This window comes from Lampris incognitus, chromosome 8, assembly GCF_029633865.1.
Source record: "Lampris incognitus isolate fLamInc1 chromosome 8, fLamInc1.hap2, whole genome shotgun sequence".
Taxonomy (NCBI): Eukaryota; Metazoa; Chordata; class Actinopteri; order Lampriformes; family Lampridae; genus Lampris; species Lampris incognitus.
This window is the reverse complement of record NC_079218.1, coordinates 42,897,159-42,923,669: the sequence shown is the minus strand read 5'-3', so window position 1 is coordinate 42,923,669 and position 26,511 is coordinate 42,897,159. Positions and strand designations below refer to the sequence as shown.

General features: G+C 45.0%; 1 protein-coding gene across 1 annotated transcript; it reads left to right on the top strand.

Moving 5' to 3' along the window:
- The first annotated feature begins 2,906 nt into the window (after positions 1–2,906).
- aldh3a2b (aldehyde dehydrogenase 3 family, member A2b) lies at positions 2,907–26,134 on the top strand. Its single transcript, XM_056284688.1, has 11 exons — positions 2,907–3,024; positions 3,585–3,747; positions 3,877–4,108; positions 11,197–11,282; positions 18,768–18,976; positions 19,914–20,031; positions 22,067–22,208; positions 23,032–23,198; positions 23,288–23,387; positions 25,052–25,290; positions 25,512–26,134. Exons 2-11 carry the CDS (start codon positions 3,586–3,588, stop codon positions 25,524–25,526), a joined length of 1,470 nt encoding a protein of 489 aa, XP_056140663.1. The 5' UTR covers positions 2,907–3,024; position 3,585; the 3' UTR covers positions 25,527–26,134.
- The last annotated feature ends 377 nt before the right edge of the window (positions 26,135–26,511 follow it).

The following is a 26,511-nucleotide window of genomic DNA, read 5'->3' as shown; positions in this document are numbered from 1 at the left end:
TCATGGGGTTTTCAGCATGTGACTTCGAGCCATCGTTACTCCCAGAGCAACGGGTCTAGCTGAAAAGACTGCCCAGACTGCAAAGCGGATAGTCACAAATGTCAAAGATGACAAGAAAGACCCATGCCGTAGCCTGCAGGAGTATAGGAATACACTGGTTGACGGCCTCAAATCTCCAGCACAGACCCTGATGAGCCGCAGGCTGCGCTCTATCTTACCCACAACAGCAATGCAGCTACGACCTTAGGTAACCCCTCAGAACACAGTGCGAGCAAGGAGAGAGAAATGCCAGCGGCAACAGCACTACAACAGGTCTGCTAGACCTCTGTCGACATTGCATACCAGAACGCCAATCCCCTTCCAGCAAGAAGATGGTAGGTGGAAACCAGCAACAGTCATCCAAGCTGCAGAAACGCCATACCACATGGAAACCAGCGATGGACAGACCTTCAGACGCAACCGACGGCACCTTCTCGACACTTTAGAAGACAGGCAACACACACCAGCCTGTGATCAACGAAGATGTTCATGTCACTGGACAAAGGGAACAGGAACCTCACCATGGTTCTGTGTGCGAACCAAATTACTCTGAGCCTCGTATGGCCGTGTCATTATGCCAAAGCAAGTCCTTGACTTATAATTGATTGAAAAGGGTGTAGGCGGATCGCCGGCCTACAAAAAAAGAAAAAGATAAATGTTGTGTGAAAACTGTTATGTGAAAAACAACTTACCTGTTATGTGAGGTTTACTCAGTTTATTACTGTATCCTGATGTGAAAACAGTTTATTTGTTATATCAGTTACTGTTTACTTAAGTTCAGGATGCAGATGATGTTACACCTGTTGGGTTATGTGCCTTTTATAATGTAACGTGCATGGATAAGTAGACACGTTGGCCCTTGGCTAACGGGTCTGACCCTTTAGTCGAGCGGTCAGCGATGTCTCCCGCGGTGTGGGCGATACGGGTCCGCGTCCCGGCTGCGGCAGTTTCTGTGGTTGCCCCCCGAATTCACTACAAGCGGTCAGCGATGTCTCCCGCGGTGCGAGCGATACGGGTTCGCGTCCCGGCTGTGGCGGTTCCCACGTAATGTTTAGTACTGCCGGATGAAGGAGCGACTACTGCATTACCCATAATGCACAAACCGGATGTAGCGGAAGTGGTTATTCTAACGGGACCGTGCAGTCTACCACGAGAGTGTAACTACCAGGACGAAATTAAACGAGCAGAAGAACCAAACTCACGGACAACTGAGTGTACCTGGCATTATTCTTTATTAAACAGAAAGTCACAACATAACCCAAACTAAAATGATACTAAATGTCATCCGGGAGCGCCGCTGTCCCACAGGTAGTGTGAACAGACTGGTTCAACAGATGTGTGAACAGCTGATAAGAGGACACTAGCTTGTCGACAAAATGTTACCATGACCTGGATGAATGAGAACATTCACAGCCACTGCTGGTAGGCTCTCGTTGTTCTTATCCCTCCGCCTATCAGATGTGACAAGAAACGTGTCGCTTATCACTGAAGAATAAGTTCTGATTGGCTGAAATGAGTCTTATTTGGCGGATCGATATGACCATATGGCGTACAGAGAATCCACTCAGATTTGTTGACTGTTCTGCCTAGACTGTGCTCTTAACATTAGTCTAATAGATGCATCTGCAGGGGGATTTACAACGATGTCAAAACACGTAAGTTCACAAAATAAAATCATGTTCATTCACACGTCATCCTGAGAGGAAAATGACCGAGGTGCAGACCTCGGCGATCTCATAGCTGGTTACGGGGGGCTAGGTCCCATGAAGATATGACGCAAACTCGGTTCACATCACTGCGCGCGCGCACACACACACGCCTGGTGAAAAAAAAAACGTTTTTTTAAAAAAAAAACTTTTTCATAATTTCTGAAAATCAAATATGGCAGACTTTATGAGTCCTACAGGAAAAATTATTCGGCATGAGGAAACTTGTTTGTCCCATGTTTCAGATCTGTAGTGTACACCGTTCACGATCCAGTGCCGTCTGAATTTTCAAAATTTAGCACTTAAAATAGCGTCCCCTTGAGGTTTTATTAGTCAATAGGTGTGCTCTATCGTCATACCAAAACGCACAAAAAGTGAGCGTGTATGACCAAGTTAGGGGCAGAAGTCTGAATTATAATAATAACAATAATACTGCAAACTACTAATAAGACACGTTAGCCCCTAGCTAACGGGTCTGATCCTTTAGCCGAGCGGTTAGTGATGTCGGCTTATGGTGCAGTACACCTCGTATCGGATCCCGCACCGGGCAAGAAAATAACCGGTTACAATACTGATAGTGATAATATGGTAAAACCAACAATTATAACAGGGGTTTACCCCTTCAGGGTTTTCACTCCTAATAAAAAAATTTTTTCAAACTCCTTACAGCTTTTTATTTTCTGACATATGGACACTATGGTTTATTTTGTTCATTCTACGTCATTCACTTCACTCTGAGAATAATTGTAAATGATCCCATAGATAATAATACCCCGTGTCTTCAGAGAAGTTTTTTTAAATCGAGACGCAGCGACAGCGATTTAACCTCGCAATTGCATCTAAGTTGAGAACGATTAAAATAATCAATTAGTATGACTTCTCAGATTATTTTCTCTCTTTTTTTAAAGATGTTTCGACACAACGATTATACTCATGTAATAGATTTTTTTTGCCATAAATAATTGTCACCGAAAATGAATAAAATAAAACTAATGTATGTGTTTGATTATCGCAATTTTTTGAAGTCCTCTGGATTCCTTCCAGGCGGAGCGAACCTCTCATGGAGTCCACGCACAGTGGATACTTGAGTGACAAGAGCCCAGACCAATCAGCTTCTTTCAGCACCAACGGGTCATGGCTCCTCCCCTCTTTGGGCGTGATCTAACGGGTAAGGAGAACCGTAAAGCTTCCATCACTCGATATCTTTCTGTTCCGTCAGGACTGGAGGCTATCTCTCCCTAAAGATCGCAAACAAAAGATCCAGATAATTATCCTTCAGGTAAGTTTATAATAACGTTTTTGTTAGTCAAGCGTAGTCAAGCGTCCTTTTGAAGGACTCTCGTCTAGGGGAAGCGAGCTGCGCAACTGTGTCAAAGGTCGCTTACAACGCTTTTTGGTGCTACTGCAGCGTATCAGTATACTGCTATAGTAGCGAGGTGACATCTGCAGCCAATATTTTTTTTTGGAGTTCATTTTTAGTTGTGCAGTAATTGCTATTCAGTCGAATTGTGCAACTGTTTTATTTGCGATCCTGTCAAGTTGTGGTCAAATTGTAAAACATTATGCCTGTCTTGTGTCATTCAGCCTTAACTTGCACGGGAGCGCTCAAGCTCACTGCACTGGCCACGCCTGTCTATGCGCTTCTGTTGAAATACTCGGGACTTGCACACTTATAAAGACAGATAGAAAAACAGAAGCCAGAAGATGTTCGTTCAGCGACTGTATATAAACGGTATATAATCGGTGTGTAAATGGTATAAACGGTGTATAAACGGCATAAACAGTGTATAAACAGTGTATAAACAGTGTATAAACAGCGTATATGCGCGTCTTTTCCAGAATGTCCCGTGAACAGCAAGCGGTGGAGCGCGCACGGAGGGCTTTCTTCACCGGCAGGTCCAAGCCGTTGGAGCACCGGATCCGCCAGCTGAGAAACCTGCAGCAACTCTTCATTGCGAGGCAGAAGGAGATTTCAGAGGCCCTCAAAAAAGACCTTAATAAAGTGAGCACCAAATGTCTGGTTACCAGCCTTACTTTCTGGGTCTTTACTAACTATTCACCCTGTAAATATTTTCTTCACAATAAAATACAATGCTGCACATCTCCCCCGCCCCCCCTTCCTTCCCCATAGAGTGAGGTAAGCACCCAGATGTATGAGACCTTGGGTCTGGAAGGGGAGATCAACCTAGCCATAAAGAGTTTAAAGGAGTGGACTGCCCCCCGTTCGGTGGAGAAGACCCTGCTCACCCTCTCTGACACTGTCTATATCCAACCGGAGCCCCTGGGTGTGGTGCTGATCATTGGGGCCTGGAACTACCCATGGGCAATCACCATAAAGCCTCTCATAGGAGCCATTGCTGCCGGTATTGTAGGATGCTGATGTTTGTGTGCATGTGTGTGTATAACTGTGTATCCAGAGTAACTAGCTCACATACTCACCAACATGCCCTCAGATAACTAGGCCAAGAAACTGATAGCTGGGGTCTAAAGTTGAAATGTGTCCAGCAAGGCTTGAGATGCTTGAAAGTGAAGAAATAGGGAAAAACATCTAAAGTACCATGTAAAAATGAGTGTCTTAATTTACAGCCCCCTTTGATTTCCCCTCACATGGATCATGCCATTTTTCCTTCCTCTGTGAGCTTCTCACAACTGCATTTGCCAAGTTGGCAACTTTGTCTCCATATTTATTGACTTTTCAGCCCCACTTGGCAACTTAATACTTTAAATGGGACTTGCTACAAAACTAGTAACTTTTTCTGATCTTTGGGAGAATGTGTTGACAATACATTCAGCGACAAAGTGAATGCCTTGCCCTTCACCTTCCCTCTTATGCTAATGGGAGTCGAGACCACTCCTCTCCTTTTCTCATGTTATTACCTTTTTTGCATGTAAATGTGCTACAGCACAGCAGCAATCCCTCATGCTTAGTTTGTATACAGTCCCACAACAGTGAACTAGCTAGAGACACAGGGATACATTGTTACATCTTGTTAACATTTCTGGTGGTCATCAGGTTTCTCACTCTCTGTGCCCACTGCCACAACCTGGCTCAGAAGTATTTGGCAAAAGAGGGAGACCACACATAGTCTTTAAAATAATGCTAAATATTTTAATGAAGTAAATTAAATAAGCAATATAATAGGGTGTGTCTGTCAGCAGGTTGGTATGTATGCAATGTCCGTGTGAGTGGTGAAGAGTGTGTATGAGTGGGTGTGTGTGAGAGAGAGGATCTTCCAGATCTGATCTATAGCCTCCTGAACCTAGCCTGCTAAGTAGATGTGTTGCATCTCTGACAAGGACTCAGCTCCACCCAACAACTTCCTGGAACAAAGGGGAAAAACGCACCCGGGAGAAGTTTGCCTTCAGGGCTTTCTGACTGAAAGCTGCCAGAAAGCCTTTCTAACAGAAGCATTGGGCTAGGGTTAGGTTTAATTTAGGTTAAATTTAAGCAAGTTCATTGAATTTGGTGGAAAGACCTGAAGCTTTGTGGCAAAAAACCCTGAAAGGAAACTTCTCATGTGTGCAGGAAAAACACTGCCAACAAAGAAGGAAAAGATAGGGCCAACCCTGAGGCCAAATGTTGCTAAAACACAGCTAGGAAGGAAGGACAAGATAGGGCCAACCCTGAGGCCATCACACTCCTCCCCCATAAGACAGGGTTCCTACCCTGCACCATAAACAAAATGAATTAACATAATTACATTACAAAAAAAACAAAACAAAACCTGACAGCTTTAACTTAACAGTGTTTAAGATGAGATGTGCTTGGCCTAAACAAACCCCCCTGTCAAAACACAGCTTTACACAACTTGAAAACTCCTCCCCTCTCTCCAGACTCAGCATCTTCAGCCTTAGCAGCCTTGGTGCCTAGGAGCAATTTAAGAGGAAGGAAAATAGAGGCTGCAGAGGACAGTGTAGAAGACATGTTATTAGTTAAGCTGTGAAGTGGTACAAGGGTGCATGAGACAAGGCGTCCACCATAATATTATCTTTGCCCTTAATATGCCGAATGTCCAAGTTGCAAGGATGAAAAAACAGAGCCCATCGCATGAGCCTCTGAAAAAGTCGAGTGGGTTATGGTCAGTAAATACTACGATTGGCATTCTGGAGTCAAGGTAGACATGGAAGTGCTGCAAAGCCAAGATTAATGCCAGCGCTTCTCTTTCCACCACAGTAATTCAGCTGGAAGGAATTGAATTTCTTGGAAAAGAAACTAACTGTACTCCATTACTTTGCGAAATACGATTGACTTCTCGTTTACTTTCAAGAATCTTACCCGAATACATAATGTTTTGATTTTGACCCTGTTGCTCCCTGATCTGACTCAACCGTAGATGTGAGTCGCACACGCGCACAGTTATCTTAGATCGGGCAACGACGGAGAGCAGTGTTGGTCGAGTGAGCTAGAGAGTGAATGGACAGAGGGAGTAGCGATAGCGAGAACAAACGTTTGTCGAAGGTTTTGAATCACCGTAACCATGAGAGGTTCTTCATCATACACTCATAACTCTGCACAAAAAAATGTAGGCGAATAGGCCCAGTAGTTTGTGAGATTAGCTGCGGACAGACACACACACACACACACACACACACACACACACACACACACACACACACACACACACACACACACACACACACACACACACACACAGTCCCCTCCGGGCTACCGCCTGGCATAGGTACCAAGGAAGGACAAGCTAGGGCCAACCAGCCCTGAGGCTGTCAGATCACGAACGAGAAAAGGTTTGCCAGTCAGTGTCACATGGGGCTAGATGGGGTTTGTATCATTTATTGGAAACCATTGGAATAAAGTAACCAGTGGCGGATCTAGAGATTTTTTCCTGGGGTGGCAAAGGGGTAGCATGAGGTTCAAGGAGGGGGGAAATGGTCATTATTCTAAACGTAGTATTATTATTCAAAACTCGGATTTCATCGAATGCATTTTGTTCTCTACTGTTTGAGATGAGTTTGGTGCGGGTCTCATTGACCTTCACCATGCATGTACATAAAATATACTTTAAAAACATATTATCTGATTTATAAATGGGGTGGCAGCAGGGGTGGCAAGACTGTGTCCCAGAGGTGGCAGCTGCCACCCCTTGCCACCCCATAGATCCGCGCCTGAAAGTAACTACGTAATTAACTATTTGTTAGCTTTTACAAATATAGTCGAAATAGCAGGATATCAATTTAAGGCCAATTCATACTTACCGTGTCTGTGAGGGTCTGCTTTGGTTTGCGTGACGTAAATGTCGTCATCCGCCCATGTCCGCGAGGGTTCGTGTGCAGCACAGAACCCGGGACCGCGTGGATTGTATGCATCGTAAGCCCGCCGACTGCGCATGCTCCATATAAATGGATGCTTGTTTTCAAGAGAGGTTGTCCGCCGTCACCCACATTTATACAGTTTGTCTTTGAAAGAATAACAATGAATGATAAATAATAATGCATTTTATTTAAATGTGCCTTTCATGATACTCAAGGTCACCTTACATCAAATCCAGTAAATCAAAGCAGTAAAAAAAAAGATTAGTGCAAGCAACAATAAAACACACAATAAGCAATAGAGCATACATCAGCAGGAGTTTAAGAAAAAAAGATGAAGATGATGAAGTTCATACTGTTAAAGTGAGAAAGCTAGTGTAAAAAGGTGGGTTTTAAGAGCAGTTTTGAATTCTGTAATGGAGTCCAGTGTGACGGGAAATGGCGTTCCAGAGTTTGGGTGCAGCATAGGAAACAGCTGAAGGCAGACAAATGGTGTTGAACTCCTGGTGAGAAATGCTTGGGAGGGATGAAAAGGCCCGCCGTCAAAATTGGAAATATCTGCGAGACAGATTTGTGAAGGCCAAGAGACAGCTGAAAAGCAGGAGCAGTGATGCAGGCATGAGTGCCTTTAAACCTCCCGTTATTTCCATGTTAGATCGGCTCTCTGGCTTCATCAAGCATACGCATGCGTGGAACACCAGACCAACGCGGACCCTCAACTGTACTATGAATGCCAAATGTAGTGCAGATTCAGGGAGCAGGCAGGATCGAACCTGAGTTCCCTGCACCATGGGTGACTGCATTAACCAGTCAACTAAAGGGTCAGACATGGTAGCCAACGAGCTAGCGAGTCCTCACATCCATGGTCATACACTGTTACACTACTCCCCTCCTTTGGGAGGTGTGTCCTCGCACTTCTGCATACCAGCTCCCCCTCGCACCTCTGAGCCCATAAGCATCCCGTCACTGCCACCGAATGTAGCGCGAATCCAGGGAGCAGACGGGATCGAACCTGAGTTCCCCGCACCACGGGCAACTGGGAACTGTGTGTCCACTGTCTGCGGACTCAGAACATGGAAAGCTGATATAGTATAGCTAGCTAGCAGCCCCCCCCCCAACCTGGTTTATTGACTGTGTTTTACATAAATTTCCATTTTAACATTTGTTTTTTGTGCTCTTAAAGATATCTTGGCCATACAGTCTATCTCCATTCTATTTTAACAGTTTCCTCATGTCTTCTGGCCATTGCATAGCTTTGCTTTCACCCTGTCAGCCTGTCATTGGTGGGTCAAAGGCTCAGTGGACTATGCTCGGCGTTGCTATCATTTCAAGGCTAGATTTGACTGCGTTGGCAGCGAGTTAGTGAATGAGGCACAGAGCAATCATCCATTCATTCATTGTCTGTATCTCCATAATGCAGCTGAGTGTCTGGTGGAAGTGGGAGGCTTATCCCAGCAGGTTTTGGGCACAAGCATGGAGGACATTTGAGACAGGACTCCAGTCCTTCACAGGACATGCAGACATTATTCTCATTTCACAACTATGGATAATTTTGAGTCTCTAAATAATGCATACAAACCAGAGATGGGAGTAACGGCAATTTTAGGGACTGACTAACTGTAGTAAATAACTGTTTGAAAACTGGTTAGCTGTTGCCTTCGTTGTCAAGTCACTAGCCTCTAAGTTTCATTGATTAAAAACTAAGGTATGTTTACACACAACCCACCTCCGGCAAATTAAAAACCACGTGTAAAAATATATTATTCAGTCATTATTCAATTAACTATTGAAGGGCATCCGGGTAGCGTAGCAGTCTCTTCCGTTGACTACCAACATGGGAATCGCCAGTTCGAATCCTCGTGTTACCTCTGGCTTGGTCGGGCGTCCTTACAGACACAAGTGGCTGTGTCTGCGGGTGGGAAGCCGGATGTGGGTGTGTCCTGGTCGCTGCACTAGCATCTCCTCTGGTCGGGCAGGGCGCCTGTTCAGGGGGGAGGGGGAACTGGGGGCAATGGCGTGATCCTCCCACGCACTACGTCCCCCTGGAGAAACACCTCACTGTCAGGTGAAAAGAAGTGGCTGGCGACTCCACATGTATCGGAGGAGACATGTGGTAGTCTGCAGCTCTCCCCGGATTTGCAAGACAGGGTGGAGCAGCGACCGGGGCGGCTCAGGAGAGTGGGCTAATCGACCAAGTACAATTGGGAGAAAAAGGGGGATAAATTAAAAAATGTAAAAAATTAACTATTGGAAGTGTTATGAATATCCGACTAATTTAAGATAAGCGCAGTTCAGTGACACTAGGGTGAACCCAGGGTCTGTCTGCTGTGAGGCAGCAGTGAGCCATGGGGGTTTGAGTGGTTGTGTGCTGTGAGGTGTGTGTGTGTGTGTGTGTGTGTGTGCAGGTAACTGTCACTGGGGTGCAAACACACATACATGTGTGTCTTTGTGTATGCGCACATATTTATGCACTGTATGTGTGAGCGTATTTATGTCTTTAGCTCTGATTATTGCTATCAACAGTGTTGTGCTCAAAGGCCAGGGTAAAGTGCCATCCTCACATTGGATAGAATGGACCTTTACTCCTGTGCTGCTACACCCAGGACAGGAACTCCAACGCCCTCAATTGTAGCCGTTGAATTCAGTCTTGCATAATTCACGTTGACTTAAAAAGCTACCATTAGTCGCTGCTCTGTGCTTGTTTGTACGAAGGCTCCAAGCCAAGTACTGAACTGGCCTGTGATGGCTTTGTAGGTCTAATATCCTGTGAAGTGCTTGATTGTAAGTCGTAGGCGTTTTTTGTAGAATTCTGCATTTGCTGAAATTTTGATGTATTTACTCTCCCCTGGCTATGCATTTGTGTAACATAGGCCCCTCACACCGGATTAAAACCCTAGGTCTGACAGGGCCCGTGGTTCAAAATCCTAGTACATAAATCCTGGGTACTACACAGTCCTCCTGCACATTGACACAGCATTTTCCTGGTATCATGTAGGCCAGTGTTTCCCAACCCAGTCCTCAAGGAACCCCTATCCTGCAGATTTTCTTTGCAACCCTGCAAACCTGTTCGTAGTTATTCAACCAATCAGCAATGAATTATGTCAGATGTTGCACACCTTGCATCATTAAGTGCTGTGAGATGATTGGTTGAGTAAGTACAAGCAGGGCTACCCATGCAGGGTTACAATGAAAATCTGCAGGATAGGGGCTCCTTGAGGACTGGGTTGGGAAACGTTGATGTAGGGTATGAAAGGGTCTCTCACAGAATCCCAGAATTTGCTTTTTCGCCATGCATGTGCAGAGACTGTAGGCTTCTGTTTGTTTTTGTTCCACTGTACCATCGCTGCGCTGCAAGAGCTCGTGTAATAGCAAAGGCAAAAAGCAACCACATGTTGGGAAAATGTGAAATAAAACAAACACAGCAACGTATCCTCCGCTCAGTTTTGCAAGCTCAGTTTAGACAAAGAGTTGCTGAAGGTAAACACTTGTATACGTTAAACATTTGCATAGCTCAGAATATAAGACGAGATGGATTTGGGCCTCTATTTGTCCAAAGCAGGGAGGTGCCAGTGGCTGTTTCGTAACAAGGTTTGCCAGGTCACGGCTAATAGAAGGATTCTGTGAGTGTTTGCGTCAGGCTGGACTTTATCCTTTAACCCAGCACTATCAGATCCAGATACAAGGAGAGTTATATGTGCCTAGTAGGTTAGAGGTCGGTTCTTTAGCTTTACAGATATCTATTTTAATAAAGGGATGCACATTTTGATATTTAAGTGAATTTGAATTTTCAAAACATAGATTTTGAATAAAATCCCAAAAGTTGTGAATGTAGTCAGACAGGTGCTTTAAATGGGAAATACAGTCTTAGAAGGCAAAATTGCCATTTGCTGTGTCCTCTTTTGGTCTCCTGCTAGGAGCAAGTGAGAATACGCTTATTTGATTTCTTCAGAGAAGTTATCAGATGAATATTTTTATTCACCATTATAATGTGAGACCAGGCTTAAATTTATTAAACTGTTTTAAAGAAAAAAATAATAGGCCAAAAGTAATCGTCACAGTACACACTAACACTCAAAATATATTGATGATGTAATTATCAGTAAGTATAAAATGCATGCATGTAAATAAAATATATTGGAATTTATTATTGAACTTCTGGTCACTTTGTTCTTTTCCCTTTCAGGTAATGCTGCTGTAGTCAAGCCTTCTGAGGTCTGTGTTCATACGTCCAAACTCATGGAGGAGCTCCTGCCCCTTTACATAGACAAGGTAAGGATTGAATGGACAATGCACTCACTAGTGGACCCACTAGTGTTGTTGAACAGTCCCGGCCCAGTGGTTAGTACTGTTGCCTCATAGCAAGAAAGTCCTGGGTTCGAACCCCAGGCCCGTCCCAGGTCCTTTCTGTGTGGCGTTTGTATGTTCTCCCCATGTCGGCGTGGGTTTCCTCTGGGTGCTCCAGTTTCCTCCCACCATCAAAAAGACATGCATGTTAGGGTTAACACTCCTGTCTGCGCCACTGAGCAAGGCACTGGAAAGAAAAACTGGAGTTGGTCCCCCAGCGCTGCAGCTGCCCACTGTTCCTATACAATAGGATGGGTTAAATGCAGAAAATGAATTTCCCCACGGGGATTAATAAAGTACATCTTATCTTATCTTATCTTTCAGCTCTAGGAATGATGTTCTGTAGATGATACCTTGTTCTGACCTCTATAAATATAAATATGGGAAAGTGAAAAAAATAATAATTTTCCTGGGAGAACAAGAAAGTATCTTGTGAAATTATTGATTTTCCTGTACATAGAACATTGTAATGTGATAGTATAGTGCAGCGGTCGGGAACCTATGGCTCGCGAGCCATATATGGCTCTTCCGGTGACGGCATATGGCTCCCAGACAATTTTGAGTTGAAAAAAAAAATCAGTTTGGAACTGATTTTAAAATACTTGTGATATTTCTTAATAATACTGTCATTTTAAAGTAAACAGAAATTAGTTTTGAAGATAAATTTCACGGGTCACGGGTCACCCGTGGGTCGGGTCGGGAACCAATGGCTCGCGAGCATGTCCGGGTCATTGTAAAGGTGAAGAAATCAATTTTATCAGATAGCCAACTAGTTTATCCGCTTCAACCCTTGTAACGGAAAAGATGGCGAAAAGAAAAAAAGACTATGATTACCGTGCATTCCAGGCTGCGTGGACAGAGGAATTTGCATTTGTGGAGAGAGCAGGATCTGCGGTATGTCTAATATGCAATGATAAAATTGCATCGATGAAACGGTCAAATATAAAGTGGCACTTTGATACGCCATGCAGCACCAGAAGTCGCATTAAAAGTAAGACATATTTAATTTATTATACGTTAAAAATACTATATGGCTCTCAATGAAATATATTTAGAAATATTTGGCTTTTATGGCTCTCCCAGTCAAAAAGGTTCCTGACCCCTGGTATAGTGAGTATATAGAGTTTATAAAGTCAGACACATCATAGTACCTATATTCCATGGTTAATGAATTGTTGAGATCATAAAACCCCAGCCAACTAACTAACTTACCCACAAGCTTACTTACTAATTAACACTTGCCACCCCCATCCTGAATCCAGACACCTTTGTAAATATTCACAGTGGCACGTCGGCCTTGTACTCTACTAGTACTTTTTGAATGTTTCATATCATTTGCCAAAATGACTTGTGCACGGGCATGCCTTGAAGCTAAAGTAATTAAGCAGAAGTTTTATTATTATTGATCTCCACACTGTTAGTTCAGCTGTGTCTGCCAGCTCCCACAGGGAGTGTAGCTCTAGAATAAAGGCTGAGGTTAGACCAGGTAAGATTATCCTTTATTTGTCAGGTCACTGATTGTTTTTCATTTCATGCTTGTGTCTAGTTTAACAACAAATAATGCGAGAGCTCAGCAAGATATCAGTCAATCAATTACATGATACAGCCATCCATTTTCCAAGCCGCTTATCCTAATTAGGGTCCCGGGATGCTGAAGCCTATCCCAGCAGTTATCGGATGGAAGGCGGGGAAACTGATGCCCGACCACTGCTGGGATAGGCTACATGATACACAGTCAGTAAACTTAAAGGTCAACAAAACACCCCAGTTTAGTTAGACTGCGGCCCCATCTGAGATTTTAAAAAAAAATTGTCAGAATCTGGGGAAAATATTGGGATGGGCTACAGGTATCAAACCGTGCCCCACATTTTTTTTTTACCTTTGGGAAAAGCTGAGTCTGTTCTGTACAACGCTCAAGTAAACAGCAACCATGGAGGGAAAATGGTAAATGGTGTGCATTTATATCGCACTTTTCTAGTCTACCGAAGGCGACATGGTGGTACAGTGGTTAGTGCGGCTGCCTCACAGCAAGAAGGTCCTGGGTTCAAACCCCTGGGTAGTCCAACCTTGGGGGTCATCCCGGGTCATCCTCTGTGTAGAGTTTGCATGTTCTCCCCGTGTCTGCATGGGTTTCCTCCGGGTGCTCCGGTTTCCTCCCACAGTCCAAAGATGTGTAGTTCAGGTGAATCAGCCATACTAAATTGTCCCTAGGTGTTTGAATGTGTCAGCCCTGTGATGGACTGGTAGCCTGTCTAGGGTGTCTCCCCGGCTACCGCCCAATGACTGCTGGGATAGGCTTGAGCATCCCCGTGACCCTGAGCAGGATAAGAGGTTTATTCACCCATACATTCATACACTGATGGTGGAGGCTGCCATGCAAGGTGCCAACCTGCTTATGAGGAGCAGTTAAGGGTTCAGTGTCTTGCTCAAGGACACTTTGACACGCTCTCCGCAGGAGCCGGGGATTGAACCAGCAACCTTCCAATTACTAGACAACACGCTCTACCTCCTGAGCCATACCGCCCGTAGAAGAAGGGAGAGCGCTAATTCCCGCAGCAGTGCAAAAATACCAAAATATGTACAAGGTTCATATGGTCATGAAAAACCTGGAAAAGTCATGAAAATCTAAAATGCAATTTCCAGGCCCTGGAAAAGTTGTGGAATATATATTTCTCTTTAAAGTTTTGGAAAAGTCATGGAAATATATCTAAATTTGCATCAATTGTAATTACTAATTAATCCAAGCATTAAAAAAAACTAAATTGGCACATAACCGTTGCGGTATTTCAGTGGCGTGTGAGAAGTTATTTCAGTCTGTGATTACAGGCCCTGCCACTAGCCCTCCGGCACGCTAAGGTAGCAGGTGGCAAACCTGCTGTGCCAACATGCCAGGGAAGTGCAGCTTCAGTAATACGTGGCTTTATAAGGATAAGCACCAGTTGTGGCTGGCAAGACACTGACCTAAAACATGCTAGATGTAAGGTGTGCTGTAAAACATTCGATATTTCGAATACGGGCGAGGTTGCGCTTGTTAGCCACATGAAGGGGGAAAAGCATGAGACAGCAGTTGCTACTGCTAGCACCGCAATTCCCATCAGTGAGTTTATGAATTCTGGTGTATCAAATACATCCAGTGATGCTACTGCAGCTTCAGCAATCGTGAATTCGCACTACTCATTCAAGTCATCCGAGGACACGAGCTGTCTTTTTGCAACCATATTCCTGGACAGCCAGATTGCAAGATTTGCCTGCGATGAGAAAAAGTGTGCATATGTCTGCACATTTGGGCTTGCTCTGTATTTTAAGAGGCTGTTACTGGCAGAAGTGTCCTAACAAACGGCATATGTAGTGCTATTTGACGAGAGCCTAAACCACCATTTGTAGCCTAAACAAATGGATTTACATGTGAGGCTGTGGGAAGGAGCACAGGTTAAGACTAAATACATTGGCTCAGAATTTTCGGGACATTCCACTGCAGTTGGTATCGTCGAAAGGATAAGTAAAGCACTGTCTGAGACAGGAGTTCATAACCTCATCCAGCTGTCCATGGACGGGCCAAACGTGAACTGGAAAGCATCTGAACTAATCCAGAAAGAGATGCGGAAGCAGGTGGACAACTTGCTTCTTGGTATTGGATCTTGCGGTTTGCATATCATGCACAACGCTTTCAGAGAGGGATGCAAAGCTACCAGCTGGGACATTGAGCATACACTCTTGACTGGCTTTTCTGTGATTGTCCCGCTCGTCACAAGGACTTTGTCACCGCCACTGGATGCAGCACCGTGATGCTCAAGTTCTGCAGACGCCGTTGGCTTGAAAATGTTGGTGTGCCTGACCGAGCTTTGAAGCTTTGGCCCCACTTGACCATCGACATGGAGATGGTGTGGAAGGGTGATCTACTGGATCCGAAGGTTAAGTCTTTTGAGGCCGCGAAGAACAGTTCCAAGGATCCTCCGTTCATCCCAAAAGTGAGGCTCTTCAACTGCATCGCAAGAGAGATCGCCCCCTTCCTCACCCTCTATCGGACAGATAAGCTGATGTTACCCTTCCTCAGCAAAGATATGTTTCAGCTGATGAAAGGTAAGGAGTCTCATATCATATGTGTGTGCTATGTTTCTGTCGCTCCCTCTGTTTATCTAAAGATATGTAGCTGTAGGCCTTTTAGTCTCACCTGTACGGAAGCATATTGCATTCACTTGAAAAAAAAATCTGCTCTGATTTTCTGAATTAACGAGATGCAGTTTTTTCTTTATTGTCATTGTACTGTTGCTGACAACATATATAGCATAACATAAAATGTTGGAAAAATAAGGTAATAAAGTACAAAATTAGGGTAAATATTCATCACACGTTATCTGAACCATGATTCATCTTGACATTACTTGATTTTATCCAGCAGTCAGAAACGTTTCATTTTATTATACTGAACAAAGAAATACACAGTTTTGATGAAGTTGTAGATGGCGCATATCATATTTATTTATTTATTTATTTATTTATTTTCATTTAAAAAAACACATGAAAACTATTAAAATTAAACAAAAATTTAAATTTTCTGTTGATCGATATATCTATTTTATTAATTGTTTCAGCCTAGTGAGTTAAAATATGTAGTGAATGAATTTTTCCACACTATTTTCATTTTTATGTCATTCACAGGGCTCATGGGTGATTTTGCAAAGAGAAACCTCTGAAGGAGGCCACCTCAATCCTGAAACTCCTGCAAGTCCCCTCTCCAGGACAGCAACCTACACAAAGAATGTCACCAAAATCAACCTGGGATTCTCAGCTGAAACTTGTCTTAACCAACTGATATCCACCAACAAGGTATCAGAGAGGCAGGCACTGGAAATTAAGATAGAATGCAAGACATTAATCACAATACTGGAGAAGCTACAGAACAAGGCTCCTGTGAACCACCAGCTAGTGAGAAGTATGCAGTGCCTTGACCCAAGATGCATGGCTGGATCCAAAGAACTGTGCCTGGCTCAAATGAAAAGGATGCTACACCATCTTGTTGGAGCTAACCATGTTAAAGAGTCGGCGTGTGATGACATCCTTTGAGAATTTGGAGAGTTTTGCGATTTTGCAGCCCTTCAAGCCAGCTTCAGAGAGTTTGACCCCAAGGCAGACAGAGTGGACACTCAACTACATGAGACAATGGCAACCAACAAAGCATTCTCCAAGGTATGGCATGTGGTGAAGATGCTGCCAGTTCTCTCTCATGGACGGGCCAGTGTTGAGAGAGGGTTCTCAATCAACAAGGAGCTGATTGTGGAGAATCAGAAGGAAGCCTCTTTGGTTGCTCAGAGGCTCATCATTGGCCATATCAGATCGGTTGGCAGTGTAACTAATGTGCAACTCGCCAAGGAGCTTTTAATCTCAGTTTATGGAGCTAGACAAAGGTACCACAGCTACCTGGATGACCAGAAGAGGGCCAATGACAAGGAAAAGAGTGCAAAAAAGAAAGGCTCTTGCAGATGAGCTTGATGAATTTAAGAAGAGGACCAGAGTACAGAACGACATTGGTGCACTGGAGAAGTCGGCTGATGAGTATGCTGACAAAGCTGAATCCACTGGTACCTGACTTTCATCACAAAAATCTAACAGTTTGCACTGCACTGACAAAGAAGAGAAGGCATGTCTTCAAGACCTTGAAAAGCAAATTGATGAGAAGCTTGCTGAGATGAAGCACTAAGCTGCCATGTGACTGTTGCCATAAGTGTTAATACAAGGACACACACTACAAAAACTTGTTCCACACTGAGTTCCAGACTTTACATACGTCAGAGCGAGACATCTTTTACGTTAGTAGTCTCAGCTATTTTATGTTTAATTGTTTAGTGTGAGTTTAATTACTTATGTTTGAAACTGTTTACAATTTATTTCACACTATTGAGTGACACATATTCCTTCTCTAGTTTTTGGGAGAATTATTTTATTTCATTTTAAATGTAGTATTTATGTATTTATTTTGTTAACAGTGAATACAAGGAAATAGACTGCAAAGATTTGTTTTAGAGAGGCGCCACATGTTTGAAACGCAGACCTAATTTTACTTGGTTTTACAATAAATAATTTTCAGTGAACAATGAAGTCTTTTTTTTTTTGATCATGGAAACTCAGTTAAGGGTTATGGAGAAGTCATGGAAAAGTAATTGAAACTCATTGGTGAAAGTGTGTATGAACCCTGTTTGTGTCTTTGGTCTATCTCTCTCGATGACTGTCCACTCTCTCTCTCGCTCTCACTTTCAATACATCTCTCGCTCAAATACTCCTCACCTCAACGGAGGAATTTGATTTTTTTTTTTTTAATAGCAGGAGGTTGAAGGGCATAGCCACAGGGTTGTGACTCATATTTCATCACATTGCCTGTGACAATCCATGGTTGAATAATGCAGTTATAACCACAGAAGCAGCACTTTGCTGAAATTCACTGCTTTGTGTATAGATTGTATAGATTGCACTAAAATGTCAAGATAAGCACCAGGGTCTCTGACTGGGATGTGTCGAAGTACATCAGTGAAAATAAGCTTTTTTTATTTTTTGGACCCCCCCCCCTTTTCTCCCCAATTGTAATTGTAATTGTGGGGTAATTGGGGCCAACTACCCCACTCTTTTTGAGCAGTCCCAATTTCTGCTCCACCGATCAGGGGAGGGCGGTAGACTACCACATACCTCCTCCGATACTTGTGGAGTCGCCAGCCGTTTCTTTTCACCTGACAGTGAGCAGTTTTGCCAGGGGAACGTAGCGCAAGGGAGGATCACGCTATTCCGTCTAGTTCCCCCTCCCCCCCAAACAGGCGCCCCAACCGATCAGAGGAGGCGCTAGTGCAGCGACCAGGACACATACCCACATCCGGCTTCCAATCCGCAGACACAGCCAATTGTGTCTGTAGGGATGCCTGATCAAGCCGGAGATAACGCAGGGATTTGAACCAGCAATCCCTGTGTTGTTAGGCAACAGAACAGACCGCCACGCCACCCAGATGCCCTGTGAAAATTAGGTTTTTTTTAGTGTTGTGTGGACCTTTTACAGTTGGAATTGCTTGAGGTTTCTTTATAACCCCCAGCACATGGTTGCACTGACCAAATATGAGGGGTATAAGGATAGAGGGTAGATACTACTGTAAAAAACATGCAGATACTACTATGTCTTCCTGTTTTTTAGGACTATACGGATAAACTTGACTTGATTCGTTTGTTCCCACAGATATTGAATCCTCGCTTGGCCCATCTCACACCCATCCATTCAGTGTTCCTTCCTAACATATGTGCATGTGTTTGTGTGTGTATATATGTGTATTGATTACAATACTGCCATTAGGATAGCCTTGATATCCACCATGTTTCCTTAGCGTCTGCATGTCACATATAAACCTAATGTATGGAATTAATCTGTGTTGTTAGGAACTTTATCCAGTTGTCACCGGAGGTGTACCAGAGACCCAGGAGTTGCTGCGCCAGCGGTTTGACCACATCTTCTACACTGGAAACAGCATGGTGGGCAAACTGGTCATGGGGGCCGCTGCCAAACACCTGACCCCAGTCACGCTGGAGCTTGGCGGCAAGAGCCCCTGCTACATTGACAAGAACTGTGACATAGACCTAGCCTGCAGGTCAGAACACTGCCACATCCTAACCCAGTTAGTTAAAGTTGCCGCCCTTGAAATTCCTGTTTTTGTTTGACTTTCGGACACCTATTACGATGCTATTGCAGTGCCCTTTGGCAACGCCGTATCCAATGTTGTTACGTCAGCTCCTCCACCACCGGATATATAAAACATGATTGAACATATCTGCTTGGATGAGGGAGTTGCACCTCCAGTTCCACTTTCACAAAACTTAACTGCTGTATGTCCCTACCAAATCCTCTATCTATCCCCAGGGATGCATCAGTTAGGCTCAGTGAAGCAGCAGTCATGCCCTTCAGATCTGCAAAGAACAGGATGATCGACAGTCGGCTCTCGTTTTCTCATTACATAGGGCCTGTCCCCCTATTCCTGACATTTTGCTCAAAGTTACTAGTAAAACACCTCTCTCTCCCTCTCTCTCTCTCTCTCTGTCTGTCTCTCTTTCACCCTCTGTGTCTCTGTCTTTCTGTCTGTTTGTCTCTCTCTCTCTCTCTTGCTCTCTGTCTGTCACCGTCTGTCTCTGTCTCTGTCTCTGTCTCTCTCTGCATAAGTATAAGGCATCATTTAGTTGACCCAATGAGGTGCACAGGGGGTAATCCAGGGGTTCCAGGTCTGGGATTCTGATAATTTTACAGAGGTATCGTCTTCTTTGTGACAAGTCTTGTGAAAACACTGCATGTTTACACACAGTTCAGTGGAAGGAATGGTGGGAAACATGTGGTCTTATGATCTGAAAAGATAAAGGCACATGTGTCACTTGTTGGGCCTATTCATTCTAACATTTCTTGTTTATTTTCTCACTTCTCTAATTCTCCTCCTCCTGTTTATCTCATGATCTCTTCATTTATACATATCCTTAATTTTTTTATCATAACCTGTACTTCTCTTTTCTTGTGTCCCTTGTTTCTCCTATATGCTGCAGGCGTGTCACGTGGGGGAAGTACACCAACTGCGGTCAGACCTGCATCGCCCCAGACTATATCCTGTGTGAGCCAAGCATCCAGGACCAGGTCATAGAAGCGGTCAAGCAGTCCATAAAGGTAGAAAGGACCCGTATAATCAGAACCAGATTAGAGCTCTGAATGAATGAGAATCAGAAACACGTCTGTTCTTCTATCCCCGTGTTACCTCCAGCTTGGTCGGGCGTCCCTACATACACAATTGGCCATGTCTGCAGGTGGGGAGCCGGATGTGGGTATGTTTCCTGCTCGCTGCACTAGCGCCTCTCATGGTCAGTTGGGACAGCTGTTTGGAGGAGAGGGGGAACTGGGGGGAATGGCGTGATCCTCCCATGCGCTATGTCCCCCTGGCGAGGAGCCTCACTGTCAGGTGAAAAGAGGCAGCTGGCAACTCCACATGTATCAGAGGAGGCATGTGGTAGTCTGCAGCCCTCCCCGGATTGGCAGAGGGGGTGGAGCAGCGACCGGGACAGCTCGGAAGAGTGGGGTAATTGGCCGGACACAATTGGGGAGAAAAGGGGGGGGGTTCCAAAAAAAAAATACAGATGGCATCATAAAAGTAGAACGTGTAAGTTAAGGAGAAAAGGGAAGTGAAGGATTTTTAGGGAATAATAGGTCTCTCTTCTACATAGTATGCAAAAAGAAATCTAACAAGTTTACAAAGTTGAAGAAATTGCAAATAGTGTGTCTCTTCAGTATTCAAACATTGCAGTATTACACAGGTAAGAAATGTGAGGCATAGGGGTGTCCGGGTTGCATGGTGGACTATTCCGTTGCCTACCAATACGGGGATCACCAGTTTGAATCCCCGTGTTACCTCCAGCTTGGTCAGTCGTCACTACACACACACAATTGGCAGTGTCTGCGGGTGGGAAGCCAGATGTGGGTGTGTGTTCTTGTCGCTGCACTAGCGCCCCCTCTGGTTGGTTGGGGCGCCTCTTCAGAAGGGAAGGGAAAATTGGGGGGAATAGTGTGATCCTCCCATGTGCTACGTCCCCCTGGTGAAACTCCTCACTGTCAGGTGAAAAGAAGCGGCTGGTGACTCCACATCTATCGGAGGTGGCATGTGGTAGTCTGCAGCCCTCCCCGGATTGGCAGAGGGGGTGGAGCAGAGATCGGGACAGCTCAGAAGAGTGGGGTAATTGGCTGGTACAATTGGGGAGAAAAAAGGGGGGGAAATCCAAAAAAAGAAAAAAAGAAATTGAGGCACGTACACACTTCCTTATTCCTCGCATTATTCTAGAGAAAGTGATGCAAACACGAGAAAAAAAACAGTTAAAGCACAATGTACTGTGCTCAACTTTTAAAATCATTTTTAACATTACACAGAAAGAGGTCAAACAAGGGTGAATCAGTTTGAAAACCATATAGGTAGAAAGGACCTATATGGTTTTCAGCATTCCTGAAAACCATATAGGTCCTTTCAGCATTCCTGCCTCTTCTCCCACTCAGTTTTCCATCCTTCGATTTTCATTGTGTCATAGTTTCAATTCTTGGGGTCACCTGTTCAAAGTAACGGGGAGTGCAGAAGAGCGTACAGGCAGGGTGGAGTGGGTGGAGAAGTGTGTCAGGAGTGACTTGTGACAGAAGGGTACCAGCAAGAGTTAAAGGGAAGGTTTACAAGAGGGTTGTGAGACCAGCTATGTTATATGGTTTGGAGACAGTGGCGCTGACGAAAAGACTGGAGGTGGAGCTGGAGGTGGCAGAGTTGAGGATGCAAAGATTTTCATTGGGAGTGACGAAGAAGGACAGGATTAGGAACGATTATATTAGAGGGACAGTGCAGGTTGGACAGTTTTGAGACAAAGCAAGAGAGCCAAGATTGAGATGGCTTGGACATGTGTGGAAGAGAGATGCTGGGTATATTGGGAGAAGGATGCTGAATATGGAGCTGCCAAGGAAGAGGAAAAGAGGAAGGCCAAAGAGGAGGTTTATGGATGTGGTGAGAGAGGACATGCACGTGGCTGGTGTGACAGAGGAAGTTGCAGAGGACAGGACGAAATGGAAACCGAATGATCTGCTATGGTGACCCCTGACGGGAGCAGCCGAAAGTGGTGGTAGTAGTAGTAGAGATTTTCATTGTGTCATGCAGGACTGATATTGTGTCTTCTCTTAGGAGTTCTATACAGATGACCCAAAGACCTGCCCTGATTACGGCCGCATCATCAACCAACGCCACTTCAAGAGGGTAATGGCCATGACAGAGGACAGCACCATCGCTCTGGGAGGAGAGAATGACGAGTCAGACTGTTTCATTGGTATACTTTTTGACAGCCGTGAAGGCTGCATTGATCACATGAATATCGATCCCAAACTCTGGCAGAAAGATCCTACCATTCATGGCAAACAGGTGTCTTGTTTTAGCTTTTCTAATCTTTATATATCCAAATGAGGCTTGCTGACTAGGCAAAACCTTGCCTTAAATTCATATGTTGTAGTAATACAGGACATGGCACCATGTGTTTTGCGGCACGGTGGCGCAGTGGTTAGCGCTATCGCCTCATATCAAAAAGGTCCTGGGTTTGAACCCCGGGGTTGTCCAACCTTGGGGGTAATCCCAGGTCCTTTCTGTGTTGAGTTGGCATCTTTTCCCCGTGTCTGCAGTGGGTTTCTTCGGGTGCTCCGGTTTCCCCCACCATCAAAAAGACATGCATGTTAGGGTTAATATTCCTGTCTGTGCCCCTGACCGAGGCATGGCAAGACAAACTGGAGTTGGTCCCCGGGCGCTGCACGGCGGCTGCCCACTGCTCCTAGCTACACAGCTAGGATGGGTTCAATGCAGTTGTTCACTGTCACTGACCTTACACAGGGGGCGCAGTGGTTCTCACAGAACGTTACTAATTCAATCTCAACTGCCCCAAATATCTTAGTCAGGCATTTGATGTGTACTCAGGACCTTCCACAGTTAGTCACTGCACAAAGTCACAGGCATCTGCCATCCCATACAAGTCCCAGAGGATGGCCTTTGGATCGTATTATCGGTCCTTTAAAATAACTGCTGAAACAGGGATTACTCATGATGGCGCAACAGTAATTATTCGTGATAGTGATCGTGATTGTGTTGTGTACGACTCTGTTTAGCCCCAACAGTTTTGCGGGACGTGAAACCAGAGGCGAAGGTGATGCAGGAGGAGATATTTGGTCCACTGCTGCCCATCTTACCCGTCAGCGGATTAGATGAGGCCATTAAGTTCATCAACCAGGGAGAGAAACCCCTCGCACTCTATGTCTTCACACCCAATGACAAGGTATCTCATCACATACACAGTGCACCGTCAAACACACACACACACACACACACACAAATAAGATGACTTTTTTCCTCCTCTCTCTGTAGGTAATTAAGAGAATGATAGACGAGACCTCCAGCGGAGGGGTGGTGGCCAACGACTGTCTCGTTCACTACTCTGTCAGCACTCTGCCCTTTGGTGGAGTAGGTAAGTGTAGACAAGCTTCTGTCGAAGGCAGGCAGTATTCATAAAACATCCAAAGAACTTCTCGAGAAAGAAACACTGGCAAGCTTGTCTCCGAACGCCATCGTCCGTATACTCAGTGCAAACTCTTTGTTGCTTGTTATGTCACTCCATGCCCTTTGGGGGGCGCGGAATGATTAAGAGGCACCTCTGTGCCCCGCTGAACAACCGAGATGCAACCAAACATGTGATTTTTTTTTTCTTTCGCCCTTTTTCCCCTCAATTGTATCCAGCCAATAACCCTGCTCTTCCGCGCCGTCCCGGTCGCTGCTCCACCCCCTCTGCTGATCCGGGGAGGGCTGCAGACTACCACATGCCTCCTCCGATACATGTGGAGTCACCAGCCTCTTCTTTTCACCCGACAGTGAGGAGTTTCGCCAGGGGCACGTAGCACGTGGGAGGATCACGCTATTCCCCCCGGTTTTCCCTTCCCCCTGAACAGGCGCCCCAACCGACCAGAGGAGGTGCTAGCGCAGCAACCAGGACTCATACCCACATCCGGCTTCCCACCCGCAGACACAGCCAGTGGTGTCTGTACAGACGCCCAACCAAGCCGGAGGTAACGCAGGGATTCGAACCGGCGACCCCTGTGTTGGTAGGCAACGGAATAGACTGCTACGCTACCCAGACACCCCCCTTTTTCTTGAACTCATTAACGGTGCATGGCTCAGATCTGGCTATATTTAGCACTTTTGGTAAATCACACACTACTTCACGGTTTGTGAAATTATTTTTTGGGTTTCTGTTCAAACATTGCCATTGAGTTGACTGAGAAACGTGGGCTATATTAATCTGCACTTGAAAAGGGGGGTTTCAACATACATTTATGGATTTTTCTGGCCGGTGACGGGGTGGAACGAGAGGCTTATACACGTGTGCACAGTTTCAATTTGGTTTGGGATTTATTAAGGGGAAGGGGGCAGGATTTAGATCTATTAGCATACACACATCTCCCCTTGCTAGTAATCTACTTTAAGTAGGACTTGAAATATACTGGTCAATGCTTCAACAAAACAATTCTGTCCTCAAACACATCATTATGTTCTGTAAGCAAGTTTGTTGGAGAGTCAGAATGGGCTTTAGTCTCACTTGAGCTCACTCATTCACTCACCTTCTTTTTCTCTCTCACATTTTTCTTTAAGTCTCTCTGTCTTCTCTGTGTCTCTCATTTTCTCTCACTTTCACGCACACCCATGAGGAAAGCCGCTTTAATTTTGTCATTGTACAGGTTACAGTGAAATGTGTTCTCTGCATTTAACCCATCCTATCGTATAGGAGCGGTGGGTCAACTCCAGTTCTTCTTTCCACTGCCTTGCTCAGGGGCACAGACAGGAGTATTAACCCTAACACGCATGTCTTTTTGATGGTGGGAGGAAACCAGAGCACCCAGAGGAAACACACGCAGACAGGGGGAGAACATGCAAACTCCACACAGAAAGGACCTGAGACAGCCTGGGGTTCGAACCCAGGACCTTCTTGCTGTGAGGCAACAGTGCTAACCACTTGGCCACTGTGCCACCAGTAGAACATCAGCATCGTCGCTGAACATCAACACACAACCAAAACACAAACCCCAAAGACATAAATACAGAGCACAGATGTTTTAACACTCTTGCTCTGGTCTGCAGGAAACAGCGGCATGGGTTGCTACCTTGGCAAGTTCAGCTTCGACCAGTTGAGTCACCTGCGAGGCTGCCTCATCAAGCAGCTGAAGATGGAGGGAGTGAACAGTATGCGTTACCCTCCTCACACGGAAAAGAAACTAAGCTGGGCGCGCATGTTCATCCTGAAAAACCCCAATTTGGGCTGGATGGGACGCATGGTGCTCCTGGCCATCCTCGCTGTGGTGGCAGCCGTCGCACTACAGGTGAGCTATAACTCATTTACCAACAATTGTTTTGAATATCAGGCTCACAGCCAACTCTGATCGACACAGAACGACAACAATTCCTCATAAGGAAGGATCTGATTTGATGGATAATGTGATGTACAAATACCCTGAGGAAGGAAATAAAAGGTTAACTAGTTCTGGATAATTAAAAGGGAGTTGGATTGCTGGATATTTGATTTGTTTTTCTTTTTTTTCAGAAATACTTCCTGTGAAGGGCATTCCAGTTATTGGCACCCAAAAGAAGAAGTGAAGACAAAAGACCAGTGCCAGCTCCAATAACATGGATAGGTCTTTATTTCCCGGACTACAAGTCGCACCGGAGTATAAGTCGCACTCGGCAAAAAATGTGTTGTTGCAAGGAGAAAAAAATATCGCAAATAAGTCGCTTCAGCGTATAAGTCGCATTCATATGGTGATACTGTAACTGTAGTGATACGGGTCAGGGTTTTTTTTAATACCCGCACCCACCCGACCCGTTATTAGAGCCAATCCGCACTGCCTGACCCGCTAAAAGATGCGTTGATTAACCACCCGAACCCGACCAGACCCGCAAACCTCCAGATTTAGTCCGGGCGACAGCAAAGTGAGCGGCGTTGCGCTATTTCGTTTTTGGGCTGTTTGCCCAGCACAACACACTAATGCAGGGCATCGCCTATCGTGTCTTAGCCTGGTATCACCTGGGTCCAGGCTACCAAATAAACAGACGAACTGTTCCAAACGGTGTTCTTTATGGTCGAATAGCTGCAAAACAAGTAAACCATCATTAAAGATGTGAACTCTCTCGCTTTCTCTCTTGCTCACACACACACACACACACACACACACACACACACACACACACACACACACACACACACACACACACACACACACACACACACACACACAAAACATTAAAAAGGAGTTTTGGTGGTGTAACCAAAAGCTACAGATACCACAGGGGAAGCCTCAACAGTCTAAAACACATACATTGCCCGAAACCACAACCGTAAATTGATGATAACGCTGCTTGTGTGTGTGTGTGTGTGTGTGTGTGTGTGTGTGTGTGTGTGTGTGTGTGTGTGTGTGTGTGTGTGTGTGTGTGTGCGCGCGTGTGTGTGTGTGAGCAAGAGAGACAGATAGAGGGGAGGAGAAGGTGGGCTAGTAATGCACAGCCTAGCCTATTGCACACAGTGTTTCTGTAAGTTATCGATAACT

Bases quoted from the DNA above. Each gene is read 5' to 3' on its own strand.
- aldh3a2b (XM_056284688.1), top strand. From the start codon at position 3,586: ATGTCCCGTGAACAGCAAGCGGTGGAGCGCGCACGGAGGGCTTTCTTC. The intron at 20,032-22,066 runs GTAGAAAGGACC...GTCTTCTCTTAG, and splicing joins CGGTCAAGCAGTCCATAAAG to GAGTTCTATACAGATGACCC. The intron at 23,388-25,051 runs GTAAGTGTAGAC...TCTGGTCTGCAG, and splicing joins TCTGCCCTTTGGTGGAGTAG to GAAACAGCGGCATGGGTTGC.